Source organism: Condylostylus longicornis, unplaced genomic scaffold, assembly GCF_029603195.1.
Source record: "Condylostylus longicornis isolate FDR11 unplaced genomic scaffold, ASM2960319v2 ptg000027l, whole genome shotgun sequence".
Lineage (NCBI taxonomy): Eukaryota > Metazoa > Arthropoda > Insecta > Diptera > Dolichopodidae > Condylostylus > Condylostylus longicornis.
The window spans coordinates 365,512-390,511 of NW_026577996.1; the positions used below are offsets into that span (position 1 = coordinate 365,512).

Sequence of the window (25,000 nt, forward strand, 5' to 3'; positions counted from 1 at the left end):
AAAAATTATAAAGAAAATGATAACGTTATGGTTTTCTCAATGTTCAAAGTTTTTTCAAGTTGTAAAATTTAGTATTTTAAAAACTATTAGCTATCAAAACATATGTTCTTCTTTATGTACACTTGTTAATATTTGATAAATATTTTAAAATTTGATTTAAATACGTAAATTTTATAAAGTTTGCAAAAATTTTTTCAACTTTTCCGTCTTGAAAATCCTTTGTTTTTTAAATTAGGATTTTTTTTTCTTTTCGAGAAGTGACGTTTGCTTTTTAAAGTTTTTTCAAGTTTTATCCCGCATAGATCTATTGTAGCAATTTCCTAGATAAAGATTTAAAGATATTAACATCAATGACCGGTACACCATTTTCTATTTAAAAGTTATTGCAAAAATCAGTTTCTATTTATATCGAAATGGTTAAAAATGATCATTTGCCCAAAATAAAGAGTAATTTAATTGAAATTTAAATTCGTTTTTAAATTCGCTCTTTTTAGCCGTGTTTATATCATTACATTGCATGAATGACTTATTTTTAGATGTTAGAAAATTAGTTATTGAAAAGCATATAAGTAACTATCTAGCAATTGTTGTTGTAAAAATTCTAAGTATCCTGTTAGGATAACAGAATTACACTTAATAATATACACTTATTATGTATTAACCTATTTTGAATTTATGTTCATAATTTCAAAGAAAGCCTTTTATTAATCAGCCATATCGTTTGTAATTCTGAAATTTGTAAAATTCGTTATTCCGAATTACTAAAATTCGGCTCCAAATATTCGTAATAGAGTGATCATAAATTACGTTATGTAGTAAAGATAACTAAATATTCAAAAACTAAAAACTGCAAAACTTTTATACAAAATCATATTTTGAAAAATATCCTTTTGTATGGAAGTTGTTTATTTAAATTTTCAAACAAAATATATAAGTAAAAAATACATTTAAAATAAAATACTGATTTTGAAACTTCGAAATGTTTCCTGTTGCCATTACTGATTCATATTCTCTACGAAAGGCATTTGTGAATTGTGATAATTCAAAAGACTACGACGTAGCTAAGTTCGTAATTCGTAAGATTCTATGATGAGAATTCATGATAGTGCTGAATATTTTTTTTTATTTATATTTATTTATTTATGTTTAGCTCATACATTTTATAAGAAATAAAATTAAGGAACACATACAAATGTATACATATATAAATTTTATTTAGACTGTAGCAAATAATTATTGACTTAAACCAAAGATTTTAAAAACTTTTAAAGAATTTTTGATATCTTTGCTTAAACATTATTTTAAAAATTATACAATATATAAACTTATTTCCACTAAATAACATAAACAATGAAAAATTAAAAGAATTTGCTAAAATAAAAAGAGACTATAGTTAGCTATAAGTAAATAGAAGATTTTTTATCGTGTCTTTCGTCAGTGAAAAGTCAAGTATATGTTTGAGTTTGTTGCATAAACTGAGAGTTCTACTGACAGGTTTTGGTTTTCCATAATTGGACCATTTATGAAAAGCAACCACGAAAATTTTATTTAAAATGTCGGGGGATGATTGATTGTTCTTTATTTAAAAATAAAGAACAATCAATCGCCTGTAAAACAAGCTCCTAATGATCACTGTAATAATGATAATAATAGAGAACAAGTCATCGCCTGTAAAACAAGCTCCTATTGATAACTGTATGTTGTATGATTTCGAAGTTATGAGCATTTATTTATATGCAGGAAAGGTCCGGTACCTTTTTTTTCAACAGGTTGTAGCTCGAAAACGAGTGCATTGTTCCTTGAAGTGAATGAACGCATTGTTATATGAAGTGAACAATTCGAAATTTAATATTAGTAATGAGAAAAAAAACAGCATAATTAAATGTGGATTACATAATGTATATTCAAAAATCAGTTGAACCCGTTTAATTGCATTACGCATATAAGCAAAGTTGCTATATTATGTTATACGCGTATCAGTTTTTGCCACGGCTGACAGAAATGTTTTTGTTGCGTGCAGGTTTTTGCCGATGTATAATTTCTCTAAACCTTTTTAGTATTCAACTAAAGCTCAACTACAATTCGCTTCGATAAATAACGCAAAATATAAGTGCAAATATTTTTGTGAGTTTTATCATTGCTGTTTATGTATATAAAAGTTTTTGTTTCTAAACACAAATTTTTGTTCCGCTTATATTTTCTTAAGGGCAGAATTTGTTGACATTTAAATAATGAAATAAAAATTGATGAGCCACAAGGCATACAGGAAATATAGCGTAAGATTCAATGTTATATTTTACCACATTTCTAATATGTGAACATTGTTATTACTAGTACAAAGTTGATCTATAGGAATTTTGCAAGTAGGAAATGGATAATTGCACAACACTGATATATGTTTGCACAAAAATTTTGTCCAAAAAGATATGTATATAGTTGTGTTCAACAATAATTAAATAAAATTTTAGAAAGATGAAGTTTGAAGCTCCGAAGGAACAATGGACAAAAATCGCGCAAACACTTTATTACCAAAAATTCATATACATACATATCATTTCTCGTTTATCAATTTGCAAACATTAATTCACACCCAGCTAAAAGAAAGAAATTTGTTTTTAAAGAAAATATATTTGAATTTTAATTATCATTATAGCGATAATTTAATTTAATTTAATTACATACTACATATTTTCCATTTTTTATTTTATGTGTATTTTATTTTATACCAAATAGATCTTATACGACTAATCGAGATAAATATACGCGTTCATTTCATTATGAATGTATACATATATTGACAATTATAATATTGTATAAATTTACATTAAATATATTTTAATATTATTTAAATTTTTTATTTTTTTTTGCGATTATTTATAATTTAGTAGTAAAAAAAGCTATTTTTATGTTTTTATACAAACATATTCACTAATGTTATATTGTTGTAGGTCTACAATGCCATATTATTTATACATGGATATTTTAATTTCAAATAAATAATAAAAATAATATGCTTTTTTTAATTTTATCATTTCGAAATAAATGATCAATATTAATCGTTTTGCTATACATATTTGTGGTTACTTTGTTTTCTATTTTCATAATATGTATAACATAGACATAATATTATATACATGTATCTTAATATGTTTTAAATAACGTTAAAACTGCGAATTATTGTAAATACTTGAATTGTTTATTTAAAATATTTAAAATTTCTTATTTTTGAATACTATTTTTTTTTATTTTCTGAAAAAGAGAACTGGTGGAAATGAACATTTATATACATATGTATAATATGTATATATAACTTCAATGTTTTCTTATAAAATTTGAATAAATTAGTAAAAAAAACTTTTTAATTACATATTTCATTATATACAATTGGTGTTTATATATAATGTAATATGTATATACTTCTTTTATGTATATAATATACATATCTATATGATGAATGAGCGTAAATTTTTTATTATTACCTATAATAAAACTTTTTTACATTTTTTAAATTAATTACAAACTTCTAAATCAGTTATTTAATTTTATTTTTGCTTTTCTGAATTAGGTTAAATATTTTTAAAATTTAAAAACAAAAAAAAATTTATAATTATTTTTATAATACAAATTTTTATGAATTTTAAATTGATGAATTTAAGCGAATATAAAATTTTTTAAAATATTTTAATGAAAATATATTAAGACTCCGAAATTTATTTGAATATTTAATGTTTAAATTTGTGAAACTGCTTGTTCTTTTTTTATTTTTTATAGTTAATAATATCTTGATTATTAGATATGAATTATGATTTATAGTATAAAAGTATACTAAATATTATATTTTGTAAATATTAAAATAAATTATATTCGATTTTATGTATGGGTTGTAATTTTCAGTAATTTGTTGGTGTTGCATAATGAAATTAAGAATTTAACTTTGCTTTCAACATTAAATTTGCATTTCTTCCTCCTCTAAATCAGTAATGTTTTCGAAATACATTTTTTTTTTAAATTGTAATGTAAATAAGATGTAACCGTAAAAATGAACAATCAAAAGAATTTTATTTATATTTAATTTTCAAATTTATGATACTCGTTATAAGACATTAAGCTTGAAATCCATCAAGAATTGTGAAACAGGGGCGGAAGGAACTTTTAAAGAGATGCTGCTTTTAATTGATTTTTTGATATACAATTTTTAAAACTAAATTTTTTTTTCGAAAATACGGTTAAGGTACTGCTCCCTTAAAAAATCTAAATTCGTGGTGTTTCAGCAATTTCAAAACCTATTTTGCTCATATAAAATAAAAATTTGAAAATGTAAGGAATTGGACTAGTTGATACTTACTATTTTAAGACGACTGTAAAATTTATTACTTATTTTTGCTGTTTGAAAGCAACTATGAATTCCCAAAAAATGAATTATAATTTTATTTAGTTTGTTGTTAAACTTTGCATTAATCGACTAGAAATATCAGAAATCTAGAAGGAATTATATTAATCTTTTAAAAAAATTTAAGTACCTAGCAACTATTTAATTAAGACTGAAACTCATTTAAGATTTTTACATTTGATCACCGACAATATATACAAATTAAAAAAATCAAACTATATATAACAAACCAAAAAAACCTATTCATACCTTATGAATTCAAAGCTTATGCTGAAACGGTAAATTTCTGTTACGGCAATAGATACTCGTACTATAAAAAGACAAAACGGGCCTTCAACATACAATTTTATGTATTCTTTTGAACCTTTATCTCTTAAAATATTAGCGTTTAGATCAATTACAGGTCAAATGGAAGAGCGAACGATCCAAATTGGTTTAAGAAACGTTTTACGAATAGAGAAAAAATATACAATTTTTGGGATATAAGGATGCGGGACTCTATAATGGGATAGTACATATATAAATTGAAAAATAACGAATTTTTTTCGAAAATTATCATTAATAAGACATTAATTGTTTTTGGTCTATTTAAATAAATCTATTTCTCACCTTGAATCTTGTGCCCGAAGACTATCAGAGATATAACAGACTTAAGAAAATAACAATTATTTTATCTTCTACTTAGTTTTCGCATCACCTAATTATCAATTCGTGTGAGCACATGCATTAATCAATATTAAATTACATATCTGTATCTATATATATTACAACATACGCACATACATATGTATTTATAATAAAAGAACAAATCTACAAAAAATTTTTATGCATAATTAAAATAAAGGAACAATGTTAATCAAAACAAGATAAATGTAACACAGATTCTTATTATTTTGTTAATCTTCAATAATGTTGTCATCATTTTTAATACTTCTAAAATATTAACCTAGAAATTCGTTTTTGAATTGTAAGAAAAAATCACAAGAAAACTAGTATGTTCATTAAATGAGAGTTTTATTTATTAAAGGTTTTATTTCAGTATAATCTAGTTACTGTTTTTTGCATGGTGGCTTCAAACTCTTTTTCAAAAAAAAAATAATTATCAATTTAAAGACCTGTTAAAAACTTTATTTTGTGCTTTAAATAAATAAGGAAAATACCGAAATTTAATTAGTTCGCACATACAAAAAATTTTTTACCTTTATCACTTGAGTTTTAACAGAATTTTAAAAGGTTAAGAGTAATAAACAATAATGTAACAAAATTACCAAGTAAAATATCTTCACATGTTTATATAAAAAATTCTAAATTTATTTGCGAAAATAATTGTGGTAATAATAGTCACAATTAAAAAATAATTTGTATATTTTATACATTATCACGTTACTTTGTAAGAATTTTATTTGTTTTTATAACATAATAATTTTATTAATAAATTACCTCTACAAATATTATATCATTATGCTCTTTGTATAGTTTTGTTCAGTTTAAAAAAATTATTTACATTTAATGTCGAACATTTCGTTTTTAATTAATATTTATTATTCAATTAAAATCTTTTTTAGGATATTTTTATTTTTTAATTTAAATAAGGGGTGCTAAATTAATGAGTTTATTATAATATTTTTATATTCATGTTAATTTATTTCGATTAAAAAGTTTGGTTTCTTTCTTTATTAATGTTTTAATGTATGTAAATACTCTAAATGTTATTTTTTAAAATATTAATATTTTAATATATGTAGCTAACATAGTATTTAAATATTTTTAATTAAATGGGTATTCAGTTTATATGTGTGTATGTACAAAATTTTTTTTGCGATGCAGAAAAATTATGAAAATCTGCGTTATAATTTAATTGTCATTTCCCGAGTAACACTTGCTGTATGATTTTTAAAGTTCATTAACTGGAAAAGTTTAAATTTTTCTCCGATTAAGGATAAAATTATGATAAACTCATCATTTTGTTTTTGATAATAATTTAAAATAATTTAATGGATGATAAGTTATAACTATTTCAAATTAATTAAAACTTTTTTTTTACATTCACTTGCCCCCTACGAAACAATTTTGTTCCCATTTTTTAAGTTCTTAATACATACATTCATCAAAATCACAATTAAAAAAAATCGGTTTCGTCAGTATATATTATAGACAAATATTTAGTAAACAAAATTACGGTTACCGACACAGCTCTATTATTCTACAATTAAAGGAAATTAAAACCATGTTTTTTAAATCAAATAATAAATAATTTCGTTCTTTTAAATAAAAGAACAATAAATATTTATTTAATCTTTATAGTTTTATATACATATGTATTAAAAGTTCTTCATGTACGAGATTAAAAAACTTTCTAAAAAAACCTTTCGTTTACAACTTATAGTTTTAAAAAAATGTTCCTCTTTGAAAATCATACAGTTTATGTTAAACGTACGTACGAAAAATCGATTGTTTTTTTTAAATTAGATGTAAAATAAAATTATAAAAGTTAATAATTGATTTTTAAATAAAGTATGACTTAAAATTATTAAATTTGTGATTATAAATAAAACTACTATAGTGTGAATATATCAGTCATCACGGCTTTTGCACAATATTTTTCTGGCCAAGCCAATGGCCTGATCTCAGAGAATCTCACAGCATCTACAATATCTCGGCCGATGGCCAGTTGTTACTGGTGGTGGTGTGACAGGGGCGAAATACGCATGCACTTTAATATTTGGTAAATGATTCTAAAAATATTTTAAAATATAAATGTACATATTAACATAAAAATACTAATTATTTCAAGAATTGGTTAAAATATGTTCAAACTTTGAATTTTAACTTCAAATTTGTATTTGAAAAGTGTTTAATAACTAATGTTCATTTAAAATTTTATTTTACATTTTTATTTAAAATTTTATTTTAAATTAGATATAAATATCATTAAAATTTTATCAATAAGTTTTTTTTGGAAGTACTAAATTTATATCTGATATTTTTTTGGAAGAACAATTGCTAGCAATAATTCATAACTATATTTAAAATATGAAAAATTACTGCATTTGAAATACCGTGCCTAAATATTTAATTAACGGTTGGCAAATGTTTTCGTAATTTAAAAAAAAATAAAATTCAAGAATAAATTTTTTTCATAATTCAAATAATCATTATTTGAATTATGAAAAAATTCAAATTTACTACCAGAGCTTTTGCAAAAGAAAAAAATCGGACAACTTTTTAAATCGATTTTCTATTTAGTAAGAACAATAATTTGGACGACACTTTAGAATAGGTCTTTTATAATTTGGATGATCGGGGTTTAATGGTACGTCAATTGCACAAACTAAAGTCAATTAAAGTTAAGTATTAAAAAATATAGTATGAGATAAACTCATGAATATTAATAAATATAAAAAAATTAATGTTATATTAAAACAAACCATCTATGTGCTACAGCAAAATATGAAGGATTAAAAAATTATTCTATTTCAATCATACATATACCTTTAATTTTCGTATTGCTGCTCTCGTTATCATCTGGCAGTCAAATAGCTCAATCCTTTGTAAATTGTGACATGATACTAAATGCTCTAACGTTCTATCAGTTATTAATGGGCAATTATCCAATTCAAGGACGGATAAACTTTCAGCTGCACAACTACCGGCGGCTAGCTGACGTATTCCATCGTCTGTTATTAATTCGCAATGAGATAAAGTCTAAAATAATAGTAAAAAATGGGTATCTTTGTTATATGCAATAAAATATTTACCAACATTTTTAAAAGTATTGTCTTTTTTCCTGATAAATATTATATTGAAATTTGAAAAATATAAGCGTTCGATTTTGTAAATTTACTGCGGATCGAGAATTTTACACCATTCGTAAAAAAAAATACAATATTATATTTCTCTTATTTTAAATAAAGAAAAAATAGTAAAACACTAGCGTTTTTTATTATTGAAAGTGTCGAATTGATTTCGAACTTCGACAAAAGGAATTTAATGAGTTATGAAACCAATACAGAACTATCGATTTTGATAAATATAAATATTTTGACTCTTTTTCTCTTATTTTAGTTAAACAGTCACAACTAAAGAGAAAAAAAATCATTAGGTTACTCTACTTGAAAGCCGATATAATTTTTACAGTTGAAAAATCCATTGTCGAATAGGTCAGTTAATCGTCGATTAAACAGCAAAAACCAAACAAAAAAAAAGACCAAACGCTTGAAAAAACGTATAATTAAAAGACCAATCGCATGAAAAATTGCAAAGTAGAACTAATTTTTCTTTTTACAATTTACAAAAAAGATAAGAAAAGATATCGCAAAAAAATTTTGACAAGAAGTCTATAAATGCGTTCATATTTTTCAACAAATATATGAAAATTTGCGTCACATTGGAAAATAAAAATTACAATAGATATATCCTAAAACATTTATCCAGGAAATACTTCTACTTTTTGATCCAGCGCATAATCCTGCAATCCATGAACCTGAAAATGCTTGAAGTAAGTTATATATAGCGATTTTTTTTTTTATTTCAACACAATTTTGTTTTCGGCTTTGGAGCAACGATAGGGTCAAAGAGAATTTTCGCTCAACTCATCGTAGTGGATCCCAGCACATCGAAAAAAAAAATATTTTGAAAATAAATAATATCGTTTTGCTTCAAAAATTGTAAATTAAAAATAAAAGTTTTCTTTTTGCTTACCAATTTTTCTAAACTTGGGCATCCGGTTGCTAGATGAGCTAATGTCAAGTCAGTTATTTGGTTACATTCTTCTAGATCCATTCGTTCCAAATATTTGCAATTTTTTCCTAACGCTTGAAACCCTAAATCTGTAAATTGATGACATCCGGAAACTTCTAATGTATTTAATAGAGGATTATGTTGAGCTAATGCAATCAAGGATTGATCTGTCAATTCAGCACACTTTGATACGCATAACTTTCTTAAATTTAAACAATTTTCTGCAATTCGCTGTATTGAGTAATCCGTAATATTCTGCAATATGATGGAATAACACTTTATGAACATGATCAAAATTAACTTTATAAGTATCGCTGACTGGAAAATTGCAGTAACATGGTAATTGTAGTAATTTTCAATTTTACTTATGATTTTCAATTGTTGAATTGTGTAGCAATACAGAAACTGCAATTTTAAAGTCAAGATATGAAAATTTTGTCACACATTAAGCATTTTATAATTCATGTTATCATTAAAATCATTAATAAATCTTCGGCTTCTAACTAAAAACATTCGGCAAACACTTAATGTATATAAAAGATTGGTAAATTAGATGGAGCCGTCAACTTGACTTTTTCGAATTTTGCCATAATCTGCAGAAAGTTGGAATGATTTTAGTAGTGTTTACCACAATGTTAAAGCAACTTCAACTTCAAGTGAGATCTTGATAGATTTCTACAAAACAAATTTTGAATATGTGTTACTCCTGAACAAAATTACGCTAAGAATTCTCTCAAAAAGGAAGGAATAAAAGTTGTGTTACATTATTTTAGTTTTTTAAAAACGCAGATTCTAATTTAAAGAAAACTTTTTTAACGAAATGCTTTGTAAAAAGTAGAATGTAAATGTTAATCCAAAAAGTTTGCAACCTGGTAGAGGACTTCTTTTGGGCTTTTATAAACATATAGAGCTTTTATGTAAGAAAACTTACCTCGCAACTATGCAAGTTGAGCACCATCAAATCAGGACAATATTTAGCTAAACATGCTACCGCGTTATCATTGACCTGCTTACAACCCTTACTACTGAATTTTTTCAATTTGTTACAACCCCGAGCTATAGCTTCAACACCATTTTCAGTTATAAGATGACACCACGATACATTTATTTCGGTTAAATGCTATACATACATACATATAAGAAAAAAATAATTTTGTTTTTATTATTCTTTAATTTTTTAATCACCATTATTTAAAAGAAACAAGAAAAACGCTATTTTTAATAGCTTACAGGACATCCGTCAGAAATTGATTTTAGGCTATTGTCGGTAATATTTGCACAGGAATCTAAGTTAACTGATGTTAGCTTGGAACAGAAACGACTTATTGACATTGTTGATAGATCGGTTATTTTCTTACATTCTGATAGGTCAAGATGTTCGATATTATGGCAGTGATTAGCTAATGTCCTATATAGCGTAAAGTAAAAATCCATTAGCATTTTGAAGTAATAAGAATAAAACAATTTAGTGCGAAGATTTCATTACTTATAATAGGTATTAAAAAAATATGAACACATGTTAACTCTCTTATTTTCATTTAGAATCATATAAAGCCGCTATTAAAATTTCACATTAATTTCATAGCATATTTTGCTTTAAGAACTAAGTTTAGTTTAGTAAACAATGTTAATTTACATTAAACTATGATTATGACATGAAATACTAATAATTTTTATAATTTTCAATACTAACCTTATAGAAATATCGCCTACTGATTGGCATCCTCGCAGTGATAAAAACTTCAGAAAGCCACCACATCTCTGAGATATATTTTCTATAACTGGGCCCTTAATAAAAAAAAAAACGGAAAATAAAAATTTTTTGAATGTTTATTACGTTTATTTTTTGTACAATTTTTTTTTAAATTTGAAACATCTATTTAAATTCTATACCCTTAGGAGCCACTTTAAATGGTGTAGACAATTTTTGCTTTATGTTTTTGTATATTACATGTATACATATTATACAGGGTGATTCCAAACTACTGTTAAAGGTCTCATATGCTGATTCCTTGGAGTTATTTAAGAAAAACATTGTTTGTTTGGGAAAAGAAAAGAGTTCGGACACGTAGACTGGTAATCAGACCGGTAGATTCGGAGACTTAAAGGAAATTAGATTGAAACAATTCTGTTTGAATATTGAATATTACTTGAAGTTTGAGATCAATTATTGATATTACCATTATGTAGATCTATTATAGCTGTTATAGATATCTGTCAGACAGAATTACTTCAATTTTTTTTTTGAGTCATCCCCTCCCCCATTACAGAACTATCAGTCCAATTAGTATGAATCAAAATTCAATAGGATAAATGAAAATTGGAAATCTAGTTGTCATTTTCACTTTAATTTCAAAAGTAATTGAAATTTCCATGAGTAAACATGAAATTACATAAATATTTTAGTGAAAAAAATTATAAAACTAGAGAAAAAATAGAGATTTTGTCATTATTTATAAAATCGTAAAGGGCAACCGTCGGCAAATTTTTGTGAGTTATAGGCAATTATGTACTATGTGAGTATAAGAGAATGGCTCCCTCAAGTTTCTTAAAAATAGAATTCGAAAAAAACAAAATAAATGGTATAGGGAAATTGATTGCAAATTTGCAAAATATCGATTTCCATTTAGAATTTTGAGTTCGAATTTTCTAAAAAAAAATATTAGAAATCTTTATTTTTTAATTACTTCTATATCTCTTTGAAAGTCAAACAAATTAATTTTTTGCCAACTCGAACCATCTAATGCTAAGACGTTCCAATATTTGCACACCTGAAATACACAAAAAAAATAATTTTGTATCAAATTTCTATTAAAATTAAATATATTGTCCTTAAATAAAATTTAAGTATGAGTATGCCAAACTTATGAAACAAAGGAAAGTAAGAGAAAAAACAAATTCAGAGTAAACTTGATATTTAGCTAACATTATTTAAAAATTAATATTACTGTGCATTAAATTTTTCAACTTAAAATTTTGCGAAATTATTTTGAGGTGCTGCTCGAGCATATGGCAAATGAGGCAATTGTAAGAAAAAGTTTCGTTTCCTTTTAACTTGGAAAGCTGTTTCTTACAATCTTGATTTAAGTTGAGTTTTGTAGTAAACACTTATTTCCAATTTTATTCAAGCTATGTAAGTTATCTTTTAAATAATATTGTATATATGGCACAGGTTCACGGCATGTGATCCGATTTCACGGAAAAGTTAAAATATTTTTCAGTTAGTTTCATTAACAAAGAGAACTTAATAATAATTAATAACTCATATAATCAAAAAATTTTAGTTGACCCGTAGTAAAATTCCGGGATTAAAACCGTGATATTTTAAAAAATTTACTAATCCAGATATTTATTTTAATAATCAGAATTAAAGTAAAGAATTACAAAGAAATTCTTTAGTTATTTTCCTATATTTTTAACTTATTTATTTATTTACAAAATTTCAGAAGAATCATTTCAGTACTTTCTTATAACGACCATAAATGTAAAATTGACCTTTAGTTAAGATCGATTTGTTTAGACCTGATAAGACAAAATTGAAAAACTACAAGCTCGTTAGGGACTGCAAAAACCGAATTATTATGTGTACAAAAATTTTAAGCTAATTCGAAATGTTGAACGTAGAACCAAAATTTTTTAAAAAAACAGAATATAAGCAGCAAGACGCGATGTATAAAATCTCGGGCCATGGTCTAGAGTGTAATTTAGAAAATGTTATAGTTAATAGTTATGTTTACAAAATAAGTTTTTGGAAATTTTTCAAAGCGTTTTTGAGATTTAATACAGTATTCGCAATATAGGAGAATAATAAGAGAAGTGGGAAACATGTTTTACTTTCACACAATTTTCTCTTAAAATAATTTAAACATTTTTTATAACATGTTATCCGAAAATAACAATATTTAAATACATTTTTATCTTTTGAATAGGGTATAAGACCCAGAACCTAAAATTTTTTCATAAAATATTATTTATATTGTTTTACTGTTAAATCACTATCCTGGTAAGTAAAAGGTCACCGCAACTCTCATTTACTTTTATGTTTTTTAAAAAAAATATATAAAGTTTATATTATGAAGAAAAAAAAATTATCACCGCCTTTTTATGTTTTAAGTCATTTACATCTAAAAATACCTAAAATATTTTTATATAAATAAATTTTGGAGTTTTATTTTGATGTTTGCAAAAACTATTACCAAAAGAAAGAAGTTTGCAATCAAAATAAATTTTATTAAAAATATATTTTCTAAAATTTATAGAAAATCAATCGGTACAGATCTTCCTCATTGCCATTTAAAAGGGTACTGAGTTAAATTACGAAAAAAAAATTAAAATAAATTTTAAATTGAGAAAATAGCGTAAATACGCCAAACCCTAAGCATATTTTCATGTTATTACAAATTCTTACTGAAAACTTGTTTATATCTAGGAAAATATTAGGTATTTTAAATAATCAGAGGTAATTTAGAATTAATGCAAAATATCTTCGACAAGTCAAAACTTTGAAAACTGCCAAAATAGGATATTTGGAAAAAAGGTACGTTCCAATATCGTAGCATATCAAAATTAACTCTTAGAATAGTATCAAATTAAATCTTAGAATAATTTTACAAAACATAAACAAAATCTTAACAATCTAAAACATTGTTAAAATTTTGTTTTTATGCTGTAAAATTACTCTAAGTTTGAAAAAAATCTTATAGTATAGAAATAATAAATTATTGCTATGGATTAAATTTTTATGTATATCCATATAACTAATATCATTTAACCAATAAATCTATAAAAGTAAGATTTTTAATTATTAAGATTTTAGTTGGAAGAACCTACAAAGGAGCAATTTAAATGCCTTTAATTGTTTATTTCTCTTATAATATACAAAAATAAAAATAAAAAAATATTGAGCAATTAAAAAGAACCTACTACTTCAATACTTTGTCCAAAATAAAAAATAATTTCAACAGAAAATAAATTGAGGTAAAACGTACTAATTATAGCGAAGTTGATCCGATTGAAGAAGTTCGGTTTAACACGATTTGACCCAATTTTTAATAGGTGGCCTTATATTTACTAGGGCAGGGGTTAAATTATAAAAGTTTCAAAATTTTTATTGAACTCACTTGAGCACATCGACATAATGAAACAACATCCAAATACGAAAAAATGCGAAGTAATATTTCTTTTGGCAGTTGCTCTATAGGTTCATCATCTGAATCAGGGGCTTGGAATGTTTGCTGTAATAAAAAAAATATTAAAAATAAATAATTTAATTCGCACTAAAATCTCAAAAAAATATTTTCAATAATTAAAGCAATTTCAATTATTTCTTCTTATTATAAAACCTTAGGTGGCGAAATCAAAAAAAGGTTTGAAATAGATATACTGAAATTGTCTAAATGTAATTTATACGAAAAAAAAACAGAAAAAAGTAATGAAATATAGAAATACATATTGATATACATATGTATAGATGTAATGTAGAAATAAATATATTATGTAAGTAAATATGTCATATGCATATTAAAATTGCACAAATATAGAAAAATGTATGTATTTACGTATGTATAAGTACATATGTATGTAATTTGAGCAATCAGAGCAAAATCTGGATCAGTACAAAAAAAATCAGTACAAAAAAAAAATAAAATTTCCGCTAAAAAGGCTTTAAGATGAATGCATCAAGTTGGCTTTGCTTTTCATAACTTAAAATGCAAGGCAGAAAAAAAAAATGTTCTCTAATATTTTTGTCTGAACTTTCTAATAGAACTTTGCTTCGGAAAAACCACCCAAGTCTCACATAAAATGCATTGTATGTGGTTAAATTTCACAAATTCTATTCTTCACGTCTACAAGAAACTTTCTTAGAAAGTCAACTATTTACGTAAGATAAATCTTTCCAAAAATGAATTGACTGTATGCGTCGATTTCAGTTTACCTAATATGAACTGAGACGCACATGACGTGGAACAGTTCCTAGTTTCTATTAATTGTTGTAGGGAACTTAAATCTTTTTATACCCGTACGAACGTATGTTCGAAGGGTATACTAAATTTGCCTTACCGTTTTTAACGTTAAGAAATTTGTTAAAATTTCTTGGCTTTTTCTGGTAGCTGCCATACAACTTCAGTAGTAGTTTGGCACACACAGTATTTTGAAAAAACACAGTACTGAAATTTTGCATAAATTAATATGATAAAACGGCAACTTAAAGTCATAGTCTGTCCCACAGTCAGTTATAGCATTTTTTTTCGTACATGCGATAACAAATTCGTACGGGTCGCGAACAAATTCAACTCTATTTTTTCTCGTTTAATTTAATTAGCACAAATTTTTGAAAAGACAATTTGACTTTTATCCAGTTTTTTACTCCGCTGATATATATTAAAGTTTGATAAATAACAAGCAACTCTTTTGCATTGATGGTAGATTGTAAAGATAAATGAATATCTCTCTGCTTATGTTGTCTATTTAGTTTACATATAGTGAAGTTCTATAAGACTGTGAAGTTTTATAAAACTTGAAACTCGGACATCTGAGATCAACAGGATGTACCAATTAAGAAGCTTGTTGATTTCTGCCAAGCATAAACTAAAGAAGTAAGAGAGATGTAGAGACATACAATATAAAATGTAATGGTTGCATTTTATGTTGTATGACCCAACGTTTCGGCCAAATAAAGAGACGAGTAAAATCAAGATTGAAGGAACACTTAAATGGAGTAAAAAGACGCGAAAACCAAGGATCGACAATTTTAAATCTATGATTGCTAAAAATTTATATAAAGCGGATCACACGACAATGATGAAGTTCCGCGAAAAAAGTTGAGCGAAAATTTATGAAAATATACAGATAAACAAATCCACTGAAAGTGTTTAGAAAAGTCTCTTAAATTTTGGAATAACAAATGTCTTGGGACAATGCCGAGATTGTATGCCATGACTGGGTTTAAATTATTTTGTCTTTAACTTTTTCAAGTAATTAAGCTTACGTATCATCTTTCAGCCCCTCTAATGTGAAATAATGTTGATGGATCCATTCAATCAAGTTTTCTTTGGCACCACCGAAAAAACTAAGATTTGAACTTGAAACTTTGAAATGACAAAGTTCAGAGTAAAAATGTACTTATATTGCGACAACTGGACATTTTGTGTTTTACCATGTTTAGTTTATAACGAAAATTTTTATTTTGTAAGCTTTAGGGAAGCCTACAAATAAGATAAACAGCCGCCACATTGTAATGTAACCGCCACATTGTTACAATGGTTTTTTAGTTCAATGTAGACATGAAGAAATTTTTTGTTGTGAAATGAATGCAAAAATGATTGAATACAAACAAAAATGTAAATAACAATTAAAATAAAAAAATGAAAATAAGTAAGTAAAGAAAGAATATACAAAAACCTAAAAATAAAGTAATTTTTTTCCAAAATTATTTTAAAACCATGTGTTCACATACGCACAACCACCAAGGCTTTTAAAAACTATAAATTTAATATAATAATAGTTATATATATATACGTACAACATATATATTCTCAGGTAAATTATCTATTGAATCATCATCCATCTTTTACTTCCCTATTCAATTGACTGTCGTGTTGTTGATTACCAATAAAGAGTTCAATGTTGAATTTTTTGTTGGTTTAAATTGTTGCTAATTTCGTTGCAGTTTCTGTTTTAATTTTACTTTAACTTAAGTTTAATTTAATTTAGTAATATTTATAAACTTTCCACTTAACTTTTTACTGCGACTGTTGTTATAATTTCTTTTTTGAGTTATCATATTTTTTAAACATTTTTTTTATTAATTTAAGTCTAATTTTGATTAGAAAGAAATTTTTTTGTTAGTTTAACGTTTACACTAAAGTGTATTTTTTTTCGTACATTTCAAAATAAGAAGTTTGCAAAGTTTGGTTGCAGTCTGATATTGATTTTGCAAAATATATTTTATAAATAATTTTTTTCAATTTGTTCTTGGAAGGAACATTGTTCTAAGGAAGGAATTTCTTTTATGCTTTTTATTTATTTTCCTTTATTCATACATAACGTATGCGTATATGTGTGTGAAATTGTTAAAAACAACGTTTGTTTAAACCCATAATGAAATAAAACTTAAATATATACTTATATACATATACAACATATATTCTTTAGTTTATTATTTGTTACTTTTGTGTGTTTATTATACATGAATATACATAGTATTTATATTATCCATCGCAATTCAATTATCATTAAATCTCAAACTGTAAGTATGATAACCATATTAAGACAAAATGAATGAAATTAAAATTTAACTTACAGAAATTAATATATATACGTAGCTTCTCTTCTTCATTTTTACATATAATGCAAAGAGGATTAATAAACTTTGAACTTGACAAAATAAACCACGTATTGAAATTAAAAATAAACAAAGTATCATTCTAAAATGCTAATTTTAAGCAACAAAAGAAGAAAATATGTATTATGCATACAGTGAAAATAATACGAAAAACAAAGGATTCAGAATAAAATTAATTTATAGCGAAAATTTAAATAATCAATTCATAATGTTAATAGTACTATATAAGGTTGTGGTTTTTTGCTATTGTACGTAGTCGTTCAAACATAAAATTTTGGATTAAAAATTTGAAAATTTTTCAAAAAACCGTTAATTATCTCAAAAATATCCGTTTTTTTTTGTTTCGATGAACTACACCATCCTCTACAACTTTGCTGCACAAAATTTTCATGGCACGCGTGACGTTTTGAAGGAAAAGTGACAATTAATGTAAGTAATTTTTTCGATACTTGTAAAAAAGGCAACTATACTAAAAAAGAAAAAAAACTAGTAAAGGTTTGAGTTGCATAAAATTTGTTTTTTTTTTTCGTGCAAAACTTCCTTTAATCTTGCAAAAGACATATTTTGCAAAAGTTGATGTGAAAGCTTTCGTCTGCACATGTTCTTACAATGTTGATAATCAGTACATTATGGGAATCATAGCAGGTAGTGAAAGATGTTTGTGAGATATAAAAAATTCATTAACATGTAATCATCGTTCGTATGCAATTATTTTTACAATTAGATAAACAAAATAAAAATATCTCTGGATTGCGAAGACGTCAAACATGATCAGTCAACATAAATCTAGGTCATAAAATATAAAACAATAAATTATAATACTTAAAATATAAAAAGAAAAATATTCTGCAATCGTTCTCAAGTTGAATCTTCAAAGGGGTTCCATCTAAAAACCATCCAACTTTTAAATTTTTTTAAATTTAATTTTCTAAAGGGGTGCAGGGCAAATATGAGCTTTATAAGTATCATATGCATTACAATATCCGATGTACTCTGTGCGCACCAACTTATACTTGTTGATATCTTGAAGATAAAAGTAATTAATTTATAAAAAAAATAAAGATTTTTATCCAATATATGTATGTATGTTATTTTCTGTGTAACAATAATAAACAGAAAATTAACTTTCCATGATTATATCAAAATATTGGAGGAACCATATGAATAAAAATGTTTAAGTATAATAAGTTAATTAATATTCAAAATTTCCTTACAGTTTTATTTCTATATCAATTGAAAGAACATTGAAAATTGCCAATCAATTACTTGCTTTTAGATTTTATTTGGCTTATGATTTTAAATTTTTTTTCATATTGTTCTTACAGTTGTTTGTTGGAATCAGGCAAAGCTGTGGTTACTCGTACATATATTATCACAAGCATGTATTCTTTTTTTAACGTTTTAAATGAGAAATGTGTGATGAAGGTAGATTTTTTAGACATAAATATTGCCAGATTATATAATTATAACACATTTTTTTTTTAACCTGTATACTTGATTTAAGATTGGTAAAATCAGTTAACATTTACCATAACATAAAAATAATTTGTTTTCATTTCGCACTAAAAACTCGTATGTTTAAACTATTATAGTCTCACACTTCTACACACATATAAATGTATACAAATTTTTCAAATATAATAAGTTTTATACTCCAATTCCCAAAACCAAGTTAGTTTATTTTATTGCTCACGCATCCATTGAAGCATGTTTATATTTAGCATAGAGTAGAACATTTTCATTTTTCTGGAAACATACAATAAGAACTCAAGAAAAGTAGAATACTCGTATTTTCTGAATTCTGTGAATAAAACCAATAAAATTGTAACTCTCAATTTAAAATTAAATTACACATTATGCAAGTTTCTATGTATTTACATGCAAATGTTAATTTAACGATATGCACATTGTATATACAAATGTCAACACATATTTCAACTTTGTGCAATAAGTTGGACTTATGTAATATTGTTAAAAACATAGAACTATAACATTTACAACTTACATAATATGCACATAATATCGCTGCAGGAATTAATTTTGAAAATTAACTTTACAATATAAAACTATGTACTTATGTATGCATTTATGTATATATGCATATTATATTATTAATGTTAATACATATTACAATTTGTAATAAATAACAATCAACATTAAAATGTAACTATTTAATACATAAGCACATATGTTGTATATGTAGAATGAGCAGCGCTGTCAAAAGCAAATATTTATCTTCCAAATGAAGGTTTTTTGGTCATACTTTTGATGCAAAATTTTAAAATAAGGTTTTTAAAATTTTTAAATTTTACAACAAAAATAGCTTCAATATTAAGGTTTTTTAATGCTACAAAAGTTTTTCAAAATAGGAATTTTTTGCACCTTTTTCCATATTTTTAAAAATTCACCAAAAAACATTTTGACAAAAAAGTCAATTTTATTAAATTACAAAATTCTAATATTTTCCGCTGCAATTAATTCCATATTAGTCGTACACATCGCATACACATCATATGTATGTCATTATGCATGTCATACATTTTTCTATCTGATGTTGTACTTGGTTCGAATTTAAATCGTGATAAGGATACGTCAAGATTTTTTTTATATCGAATCTCCAAATGAAGATTTTATTTAAAAAAAAATTTAAGGGCTAATCTATTTGGCAGCACTGAGACTGAGAAATAAGTATTTATGTAGGTATGTACGTATAATATTATTACTTACAAAATTAGTAACTTGTGCCAAAATTAATTGAGAATAAGTAAAATACATAATTATCTTAGTTTAAATATAAAGATTCAAGAGTTTATATAAATTTAGAAAATGAAATACATAGGTAGCCATCTTATTAAATTGTATATGATTTATATGTATGAATGAATATAAATGACATTTATTCAAATAAGTGAATATAATATATGTTGGCGAATATGAACGTACATATGTACGTATTTTATATTTTTAGTGTAATAAACTCTTCAAACTTCTTTTTCTGATATTAATTTACTTATTCTCTCACTTCTTTCAAAAACAAAAATTCACTAATTGTAACTTGTAATTAAAAACAAGAATTTCAAAGATTATTGCATTGGATAAAAATTTGCCTTAAAGGTTATTTTGCTTATTGCTTGTATGCTAGTTTAATTAAAAATAATACAAAAATGGCAATTCATATTTTAATATTATACAAAAATATGAAGTAGGTAAATATTATAATAAATAATATGTTTACAGTAAATTGTCTATCTTTTATCTAAATATATGTACATATCAGTGTAGAAGTCATATATATTACAAAAATCTATACTAAGAATCTGTGAATACATTCATGCACATGATACATATGTACATACTGTTGTCTGATTGAAATTCTATCATAGATTATATACATATGCATATACAACATCTCAATTTCATTCGATTAATTTAAATTTCATTTCAATTCAAAGTATTTGTGTGCTACATATTTCAAAATAATTTCTAAAAATCAATATATTGTGCACATATGTAGCTAGCTGTAGCTTTTAAGTTGTTTTTAAAAAAATTTTGACTAATATTTTAATATTCTCATATGATAGAATAGTGTTGCCGAAATTACGCATTTTTAATTCTGATTTGTCATCATGGTTCGTTTAAATCGCAATTCGATTTATAGTCATGTATGCATATGTGTATACGTATTAAACACAAGTAGTATCGACGTCGTTTTTATAATCATATATATAATGTTCATACACATACTTTTTTTCGTTTACTTTGCTGTGAATTTTAAAAATCATGTACATATACATCAATGCAAACATATGTAAAATCATACTTATGCACAAATTATATATATATATATATATATCGATTTTCAAACTTTTATATGATGTACATATATATATAATATAAAAATTAATAAACAAAAGACACAGATTTTATTTCTTTTCAAATATCATTTTAAAATAATTTTCATATTTTGAATTGAAAAAATAATTATTTTTTCTTTTAATTTTCGTTTACACGTAAAATATTACTTGTTTTAATAAAGCTTTTAATTTTCAAATATGTGTGAACACAAAAATTTTTTTTCTATCAAAATATTTTCATTCAATCAGCTGATTAAAAACACATCTATAGATATCACCATTTTTGAGCGCAATCATAAACATTTATTGCTACTTGCATACAACCAACTATACTTTCTACACACATATACATAGTTTTGTATTAGCAAAATAAATATCCATACATAAATATATTTGTGGGTATATAAAAATATTTAAAATTTTCTTTCATTAGACATAAGAAAATATAAATCAAAATAACTAATCGCACACAATTTTTTTAAATTGCATTTGAAAGTATATTTTAAATTACTTTAAAATATATAAATACATCAGTATGTACATATGTAATTTTATATCCAAATTGAAATTTTAATTTTTCAAGATTTTTTTTTATAACTCTGAGCACTTTTCGTTTCTTCGCGAGATAGATCTTTCATTTTATCATTAAACTTATTTTTTACTCAAAAATTTTATAAAGTTCTTAATTATAATACATTAGTTAATAATGCTTCCGTTAAGAGAATTTCTAATATACTAAAGTAAAATTATGAGAAAATTTAAGAAAGTTTGACTTATTGAAAGAATTGCCACGGGAAAAGAAAATATTTTACGATTTTCGTTTTAAAAAGTTGCCAAGTTAATAAAAATGTTACCAAAATTACAAGGTTGTTCCATGTACACTAAATAAAAACAAAATCTGATATGATCGATACTTATGTATCAAAGCGTAAAATGCATTTCTCGATTGGAAATTGTTGCAAAACTGACATACTGGGAAAATTGTAAATTTGGCTCTTAACTCAGATTCGCTTTATGCGAACTGATTTCCCTAAGTTCGTCAGTTAGTTGAAACTGAAATACACGAGTGCTTAGGCAAACAGACCGACATTTTGTTAAAAATATGTAATTCAGATCTTTGTTGAAAATTTGGCATGTGAGATTTGGTGCCTTATAACTTTAAATATTCGGTAAAAATATCCTATGATGCACAAACATGATATATATATTATATTATATTTTATTTTCTTTGAATTTTGTTTTTAAGCAAAACTACATTTTTGCTTTTGCACATTTATGATTAATTTTGAACAAATAGGAAAATTTGTTCTCAGCTGAAGTAAAATTTTTTCTACAAATGAAACTGCGATAACGATGTTTGAAAACAACATTTTTTGACAACTTTTACTAAAAAAAAGGTTACTTTAAATATTTTATTAAATTTAATAGGTAAGTTACGAAGTATCAAGAATTCGGGAATTTTGGGAACATTTACTAAATCAGATAAAATTTTCCAAGTTGCCGGATGAAAAACAAGTTAAAGTTTTTTGGAAAAAATTACCGAAACGACAACTCTGCTTTTAGAGTAATTTTCATTTAATTTGTAAAACATGTGTAGAAGTATACAGTATGTACATATGTATGTAAATGGAAATAAGGGCACAAGCGACATTTCTGAAAGTTCTGTATACCCGTGTTTTAAGTAAAAGATTTTAGTGTTTTAAGTAAGGACATTAGCAAAGATATTTTAGCATATTTAAGCATATTATAAAGATTCAAAAAAAAATTTTTTTATTTAAATTTATTAAAAAATTCCTTTTTCTAGAAATTTATTTTATAGATATTTTTAGAAATTTGTTTTTATTTAACTACATATATTTTTTAAAAAATTTAAATGAGCAAAATAAATAAATAAAAGCAAAATATGTATGTGTGTATTTTAAAAAAAAAATATTTTGAGAAGTTATGATGTGGTTCTTCATGTACTGAAGTCGACCACGAAACATAGAAAACGGAAACATAGGAAAGACAGGAAAAGTAACGAATAGGCAAAAAATAACCAAATAAAAAAACGTAGCAAATTTTTTTTGCGAAATCATCAAAGTAGCAGATTTAATTGCTACGAAAAACGAGAAAGAACTCCATTTTCCCCCTATTTTATCTTTGTGATGAATCATAAAAAAGGAACATGTTCCCTATTGTTTCTTGTTACTGGGCCCGTTGTAGTTCCCTAATTAGTGACTTTAAAACAAAATTTATAATTTTGGTTTTCTTGTTTTTGAAAAATCCTGATTCTAATAGGTAAATATGTATGTAAAAATATGTAATTATTTTTTTATGTAAATTTTCAAAACAAAAAAAAAGGCAAAGGTTATAAAAATGTGGCGGACAATCAAAGAATAAAGGCAAGGCGCGTTTTCATATCAAACATTGTGAGTTGCTCTTCAAACTTTTAAATCAAATATTGAAATTTGAAAGTTGGAAGTGTTTTGACATATGACTTAATACCATGGAATAGGTAGACACATACGTGCACAAATTTTTCTTAATTTGTTATGTAGTTCTTTTCCTTTTATCACTTTTGGTTTTATAATTCTAAATTAATAACAGTTTTGGTGAAAACAATCAAATATACATACATACATACAATGTAAATACATACAATACATAACTATTAAACGATTACGGAACCATTATTTTATTGGTTTATTTTCGTGTAAAGAATTGTGAGAGAATATTGGGATATTTTTCCAAATTGAATTAAAATAAAATTAATCCCATTGAAAATAGAAACAACAAACATTAACGTTACATTTTTGGTTTTGTACTTGAATCACTTGCTTTTATAAAACATAGGTCTATTTTTAATATTTTAATTTAAAAACTCTTCAACAAGAAAACACAGTTAACAGTTCCGTTGCAGCTTGTAAATGCAAAAAAAATCTCAGTCCCCGGAATGTTTTTTTGCAGTAGATGGGCACAGTATTTCGTAATATGTGCATACATATGTAAGTAGTGTGTGTACACTGTACATATGTACATAAATTAGTACATATTTATAAATGCATATTTTGTATATAAAATTTGAAATTGCAAGAAAAAGACTGAACTTACTTAATATTACGATTTGACCATTTAATGACTTATTGGTTAATAAAATTTTCAAATATAGTTTACTTACTTGAAATTTATTATTTCCAGAGTACGTCATAATGAAACAACCGATTTTAAAACAAATTGTTAAAAAGAGGATTCACTAGGTAAATTTTAAGCTTCGGAGGACATTAAACTTGAACATAAATATCCGAATAACAATACTCGATTTGATTTTAACTATTTGTACAAAAAAATGTTATAAAAAACTATAATTCATTTGAACACAAGTTAAAGCAATCCTTTTCCTTTGTTCACTTTTTTGCTATCCACAAACAGACAAAAGCAATATAAACAATAATGCAATCCATTAAATGTCAAATTTGCTTTCATGTTTCGAAAATGATGCCATAATATTGAAATTTTCTTAAGTTTTAACATTTACGTAACATATCCATTTATAATTTCTATAGAGTATAAGTCTTCTTTGATATTACGTTAAGCGGTTCACGCTAAAATTGTTAATACACAAGTTTTCGTTATTTATAACGAATTAAATATTTACCAAACTAAAATAAAAGAATATAAAAATATAAACCA

At 24.8% G+C, this 25,000-nt stretch overlaps 1 protein-coding gene across 2 annotated transcripts; it reads right to left on the reverse strand.

Annotated features, from left to right (window-relative positions):
* Positions 1-5,697: 5,697 nt before the first annotated feature.
* LOC129607179 (F-box/LRR-repeat protein 20) lies at positions 5,698-24,725 on the reverse strand. 2 transcript variants are annotated; one of them, XM_055517957.1, is made up of 9 exons: positions 16,653-17,341; positions 14,251-14,364; positions 11,818-11,901; positions 10,824-10,918; positions 10,361-10,538; positions 10,062-10,250; positions 9,092-9,385; positions 7,883-8,095; positions 5,704-7,125 (listed from the first exon to the last, which is right to left on the reverse strand). In XM_055517957.1, the coding sequence occupies exons 1-9, from the start codon at positions 16,695-16,697 to the stop codon at positions 7,018-7,020; spliced, it is 1,320 nt and encodes a 439-aa protein (XP_055373932.1). In that variant the 5' UTR covers positions 16,698-17,341; the 3' UTR covers positions 5,704-7,017. The 2 variants fall into 2 exon arrangements, with proteins under 2 accessions (XP_055373933.1, XP_055373932.1); XM_055517958.1 differs by lacking the exons at positions 14,251-14,364; positions 16,653-17,341 and adding an exon at positions 24,489-24,725 and having other exon boundaries at positions 5,698-7,125.
* Between the last annotated feature and the right edge of the window lie 275 nt (positions 24,726-25,000).

Bases quoted from the DNA above. Each gene is read 5' to 3' on its own strand.
- LOC129607179 (XM_055517957.1), bottom strand. From the start codon at position 16,697: ATGGATGATGATTCAATAGATAATTTACCTGAGAATATATATGTT. The intron at 11,902-14,250 runs GTGAGTTCAATA...TGTGTATTTCAG, and splicing joins CATTATGTCGATGTGCTCAA to GTGTGCAAATATTGGAACGT. The intron at 10,539-10,823 runs GTTAGTATTGAA...TACGCTATATAG, and splicing joins GTAGGCGATATTTCTATAAG to GACATTAGCTAATCACTGCC.